We start from the raw sequence: 6,375 nt of genomic DNA, 5'->3' as shown, positions 1-6,375 counted from the left end.
AAGAAACATCAGCCACGCTTTTTTTTAATAATTTAGAGTTTAGGAAAATTAGTGGGACCAGCATGTCTTCGTGCAGTTTGTGTATAAATAAGTATTCCAAACTCTTTAATCCCAAGGAAAGAGTACTAGGCACACAATTGTCTAGTGTAATAAATTTTATAATTGGTGATCATGTGAGTAAACTGCAATAACCTGACGGAAACGATAACAAACCTTTTCTTTTTTCTCAGGTTGAGTTCCCTCCAAAATTCCTTATCTGCCCTGAGTGCTCGGCGGACCTTATAAAAACCGAATTCGTTTTAGAACGTCTCTTAAAATCCTTGCCCGGCAACAAAAGTTTTAAGAAACGCCTATTAAATAGTGCCTTTTCACACAACGAGCAGGATGAAAGCACGGATGAGCGGGAAGACCAACGAAAAAAGAATGAGAATGAAGAAGTGGACAGTTCAAAAAAGCAAAATGCCTCCAATTCGGGTGACGTCTGGACCTTTCATTGTGCGCACTGTGAGTTGACAACAAACAAAGCAAACTTGTACAAAAAGCACTTGCTAATTGAGCATCAGGTGGATAATCCGCGAATCTATCAGTGCATGTATTGCCAAGAAACATATCAGCGCATCAATGGTATACAAAATCACATTGCATGTGTGCATCACAATAAACCACGCCAAAAAAGCCAGCGACGTAAAACCATTGCCTTTGATACCTCGGCTGTGCTAAGCAGCACTACCATCAAGAGTCAACTGGACAAGGAAATCTCAATGGCTAACACTACTATCGAGAATAACGCAGCAGATGATCCGAATGCACCTTATGAATTCGAGTGCACAGACTGTAAATATAAAACAGTAAATCCTAAAATGTACAAAAAACACCTGAAAATCAAGCATGAAATTGAAGATTCGCGGATTTATAAGTGCAAGCGCTGCCCTAGCACATATGTACGACAATTTGCATTACAAAATCATATTGCATATGAGCACGAAAATAAGCCCAAACCAAAACTGCAACGACGCAAGTCTGTTGCGGCAGCAGACTTGGAAACTTACACAACCGGAGACAAAGAAGACTTGGCAGTCATTAAAGTAGCGCAAAAAGAACCAGAAGAGACTGAAGGCCACGGGGAACAGGAAGTGAATAATGAAAACGATACAGTGTACCAAAACGGAAATATTTCAATTAAAAGCATCACTGATGGGCAACAAAACCAACATGAACATGCTTTTCAAACGACCTTAAAGAGGAAACTTAATCATTTAAGCTCAAGTCCAATTTCCTCTGCCGAGTGGGTATTCCAATGTTCTTTTTGCGACTTCGAAAGCATAAAGAGAAAAACATATAAAGCACACATGGCCAGTCAGCATGGTGAAATCGATGGCGATATTTACAAATGTATTTACTGTTCAGCTGCATACGAGCGCTACAGCTTACTACAGAGCCACGTAACAAATAAACATTGTCAATACGATTTGAATACAGTGAGTGATTCGCAACCCATATATTCCGGTTCCGGGCAAGATCAAGATACAGCAGCGAAGAAACGACGAGTTCAAGAAACACCAAAGAAATCTAAGCATTTAAAGCATATAGAATCCAGTCAAGAAGAGCCGAAAAATATACAGAGGCTCAATGGCGAGAAGTCTCAGCAAAAGGAGACTTGCGTTGTCTGCGGCAAACCATATTCGTCGGTAGATAAGTTACGCGACCATATGGATAAACAGCATGGTGGCGATCAAATAAAAAGTTGCCCCAATTGTGATGCAAAATTTCGTGCCGTGGAAAAGTATGAGGCTCATCTGTTTAGTGAGAAGTGTCTGAACACCAAGCTAGAATGTCAATACCCCAGCTGTCCGAAACGGTTTCAAAAACGCTCGAAAATGCAACAACATATGAAAGAGAAACATCCAGAATTAATGAGTTAAATAAGGTAGAAGTAGTTGAGATACTTTTTAGACGAACTTTCTAAAACTTTTATTTTGTAGCCATTATAGGTTAGCTTTTAGCACATTACTTTTCAATTTTAATATTTATTTAGTAGTCCTTTTTGATTTATACGTTTTGCGAAAAGAATAAAGACCTCCCCAGTCTAAATAGCTTTACCCCCTATGCAAGGAATGTGACATTTTGTGGGAAAGTTGCATGTTTTTACTTGTAACAATTTTCCAGTAAGAAGGACAGCCATTTACACGCTGATTCTTGCACATTGTACAAAGTAATAACTGTTTGGAATTATAAAGTTAAGCAGCCAAAATTACCGATTTGATTAAAAAATAAAACTGGTAACTACTTGCAAGACTGGGTTCACACAGAGAAGCTTTTGTTGCCCATTTTCGGCAATTTCTCTTTTGTTATTGCCCTTCGCGTTCACACAGAGAAATTCTTTTGTACACAATTGTTAGCTGTTAACGGCCAACCATGATACAGGTTGTAGCTATCGTACAAAAATAAAATTCACCGTTGGTTTGAACTTGTGTCAAAAACATTATTAATGGGTGCTTTCAGAAATGCATCAAGCCAAAGCATCAGTCTCTTCAATCCCAAGATGGTCGGTTCTACGTTACCGGATTGACTCGGAGCACCCACTCCGACCGGGGACCATTACCCCAGCAGCGATTTCGGACGTCTAGCGTTATCGCCGAAGTGACATACCTAAAGCGTCAACGCTACGCCAAATGCAGAAATAACACCAACAACAAGGCGAATTTATCCTTGACCAACAATAAGCATAGGTTTGTTTGTGTGTAACACGAAAATGACAGTTTCGCCGTTTTCTGCAGCCAACTTCAATACCTAACGTCCGGTCAAAATCGGATTTTCGAACCGCTCAGCGTTGACGAGGATTTGGAAAATCCGGACGAGGTTTCAAGGATAATCGTAACAATACAAATCGTATGGGCATGAGAATTTTTTGACAGCCAGACAACGCTGACTAGGAATGTTCGATATTTAAGAATGTATCAATATCATGAATCGATTTAATTCATTGCATGTAAAATCGATATGGCGATATATTGGGCTGAACAATATCGATATCGGAAAAATGGATGTTGAAAATCCTACTCCCAATTGAATAGAATATTAGACCTGCCTGTCAACTCACCTAATTGTGTTATTTCCATCTTGTATATTTACTGAGGATTAAAACGGCATGCCGGTCGACGCAAGCGGTTTGTCAAACTTAAGAGCTAAATAAATCACACAAGCTGCTGATTAAACCTACTTTAGTATTTTTCCTATACACTTTTTTGTAGATTAAAAATAAATTTCAACTTAAATATCGATATTGCGGACAAAGTATCGATGTCTTCGATATATCGACTTGGAATATCGATTCAAAAAATCGATTATAGTGCCATGAAATATCGATATTCAGAATAATCGATACGATATCGAACATTCCTAGCGCTGACGCTTTTGTTTAGGTATGGCAGTAAGAAGAAGCATGGCTCCTATCGCTATCACCTGTAGTTGATACGCCTTGATTGAGGTAGCAAAATTAACAAAATGGATACGTGCAGTTTGTGTAAGAAAAAGTATTCCAAGCTCTATAATCCTAATGAAAGAGTACTAGGCACGCAATTGTCGAGTGCAATAAATTTTATAATTGGTGATGAGGTGAGTAAAATGCATAAACGTGATGGGAATAATATCAAACCTTTTTCTTGCAACAGGTTGATTTCCCTCCAAAATACCTAATCTGCACCGAATGTTCGGTGGGTCTGATAAGCACAGAAATTGTTGTAAAACATCTCTCAAAATGCTTGACCACCACTAGAAATTTTAAGAAAGGCCGATCAAAAAGTGGCTCTTCGCACAACGAGCAGGATGAAAACAATGAAGAAGAATGGGAAGACCAAAGTAAAGAGAAAGCGGATGAAGAAGTTGACAGGCCACAAAACCAAGATGCATCCAAACCGGATGACGCTTCGACGTTTCATTGTACGCACTCTGAGCTGACAACAAAAAAAGCTAACTTATACAAATTTCTGTCACTTTTCGGAAATCGCAATCGGAAATAATCATGATTCAATAATACAAGGTTAGATAATTATTGACAGCCGCGGTTTGAGATTCCCATACAAAAGGTTGAATTTACGAAGGACAGAGAAAGGGGGAGAATGCAATCCCTTGTTGCGAAAATGGTAGTAGAAAAGTACACAAAGTAGGCAATTAGTTGGAAATTCCTTTTGTAAATTCTAATGTATTTGCAGGAAATCTGGCATTTTAAACAGAATATTAATACGTATACGTGAATTACGTAATTTATGTGCTATTTAGCTATATAAAAACTGCAAAAGGACTCAAAATTAAAATAAAACTACTATAAGATTTATGTAAACATCCAATTTAAAAAATATTTATGTTTTCAGCAGTTAAATGTGCTTCATATGCATATACAAATAAACATATTGCATAAAAGCTTGTACTTCATTTCACAGCAAAGGTACACTTTTTCCAAGTAAATTTGCAAAGAAGCAACACTTAGTAGTCTAAGGAGCGGTGCGAGAGAGAACCTTGTCTTCAGGGTTCGGAGTCACCTCATTTTAGCCCCTCGCGCACTCGTTACTTTGCTCTGACCTTGCGCAATTCGCGAGCAGTGTTGCCGTTTTAGCCGTTTGGTGGCTAGATTTAGGGCCGGTTGTTCAATGTCTGATTAGCACAAATCGGAGGTAGAAGCTCCGGTTAAGCACAACTACTGCTTTATCGATCACATGTTACATGCATGATGTCGAAATCGTCGATAGTGTAGTGGTAGTGATAACCAGACATTGAATAACCGGGCCTTAGCTACCACATAGTTTTTTTGGCCACATAAATTTAAAATTGCCCCTAGCCCTTTTTTTGACCCTTTGGAGAATTTATTCATACTTGGCATGAAAAAGTTGTATATGCTTAATTTTATCTCAGTGTTTTTCATTTATGATAGAGATGAATTTTTAAACTAAGAAATACATATACGTATTATAGGTTCCTTACGTTTTTATACATACATAATCTAAAAGTGTTAGGCTGTTGACTTATCTATTAACGATTTAACTATCGTTTAAAATAGATAAGGTTACGGCCCTAATTTGTTAAATAGCCCATCAAGTCGATTGACCGTGTATGTTCTTGTGGTGTGATTGTACCAGCTGCTCGTGTGACTTCAAAAACTATTTGAAAATTTTATGATTGTACCAGCATGCTGGTGTCGTGAGTGGTGAAGTTAGTTCAATTTTCTAAGTAAAAAATATTTTGGTGGACATTTCTTGCACTATATGAGTCAAAGCTGAGTTTGTGGTAGATTAAATTCTCGATATGCAGTTGTGAATAAAAAAAAAAAAACAATGTGTTGATTTTAATAAAATAATCCTTTTTAATGCCGGCTTGAGGTCAGGGTGTTAATGGAATTAAAACACATGAAAATACATTATTTCCCAATATATTTCAATCTCCTCCGGAGATCGTCTTCAGGGTATTAATTAAATTTTAGCTCCACGACGTCCGTCTCCTTTGTCGTGCAGTGCATGCACATATCTGCATGTGTGCGTACAATCCTTTACTCGAAATTCTTAGTTAATGCAATTTTTATCCCATACATTTTTGCTGACCAAACAACCCGTTTGCCTGTCTAATCAAAGAACATAGATAACAAGAAGGAACAACTCGTTATAATTGTAGCGAAAGTGCGCAACTGGGGCGTGCCTTCTCTTTTGCCCTAGTGCGGTTTTTGATTGGATGAAAAGAGAAGGCACGCCTCTGTTGCGCACTTTCGCCACAATTATAACGAGTTGTGCCTTCTTGTTATTGGGCCTCCGCACACTGGACTGCTCAGTCAGCCTAAAACCGGTTTTGTGTGGATAAGAGGAGAAAATAAAGGTGATACTTCGTTTGAACCGAACAAATGTACCAATTGAATTGGAGAATGTAATTAATTTTTATACTAAGTACCTGTAAATATTATGCACTATACTTATATCTGTAATAAGAAAATTTTGACTAATTTGTTCGGATTTTGAGGATTTTTCATTTGTTTTTGAGGAATTTGGTAAATTTTCTGGCAACACAGGTAGATCTACCAATAAAGTGGTGGAGTCCGTGCACTGACCTCACCGCTCCCAATGCTGTCCGTGGAACATGAAGAAGAGACGTGAACCACGATTTTTTATTAAAGTCGGCTTCAGGAAAATAACCAGAATGGATACGTGCAGTTTGTGTAAGAATAAGTATTCCAAACTATTTAATCCCAAGGAAAGAGTACTAGGCACACAATTGTCTAGTGTAATAAACTTTATAATTGGTGATAATGTGAGTAAAATGCAATAACCTAACGAAACGATAACAATCCTTTTCTTCCAACAGGTTGAGTTCCCTCCAAAATACCTTATCTGCGCC

At 38.0% G+C, this 6,375-nt stretch overlaps 2 protein-coding genes across 2 annotated transcripts; both read left to right on the top strand.

The window, feature by feature from the left end:
* Positions 1-2,711, top strand: LOC118738953 (zinc finger protein 423-like). The gene is made up of 2 exons (XM_036470010.1): positions 1-173; positions 231-2,711. Exons 1-2 carry the CDS (start codon positions 63-65, stop codon positions 1,920-1,922), a joined length of 1,803 nt encoding a protein of 600 aa, XP_036325903.1. The 5' UTR covers positions 1-62; the 3' UTR covers positions 1,923-2,711.
* A 682-nt stretch (positions 2,712-3,393) lies between these two features.
* On the top strand, positions 3,394-4,057 carry LOC118739896. The gene is made up of 2 exons (XM_036471392.1): positions 3,394-3,615; positions 3,672-4,057. The coding sequence occupies exons 1-2, from the start codon at positions 3,505-3,507 to the stop codon at positions 4,017-4,019; spliced, it is 459 nt and encodes a 152-aa protein (XP_036327285.1). The 5' UTR covers positions 3,394-3,504; the 3' UTR covers positions 4,020-4,057.
* Positions 4,058-6,375: the final 2,318 nt, after the last annotated feature.

The sequence above is a fragment of the Rhagoletis pomonella genome, unplaced genomic scaffold (genome assembly GCF_013731165.1).
Source record: "Rhagoletis pomonella isolate Grant_MI unplaced genomic scaffold, Rhpom_1.0 Rhpom_scaffold_00005, whole genome shotgun sequence".
Lineage (NCBI taxonomy): Eukaryota > Metazoa > Arthropoda > Insecta > Diptera > Tephritidae > Rhagoletis > Rhagoletis pomonella.
This window is presented reverse-complemented; position numbering and strand designations above follow the sequence as displayed.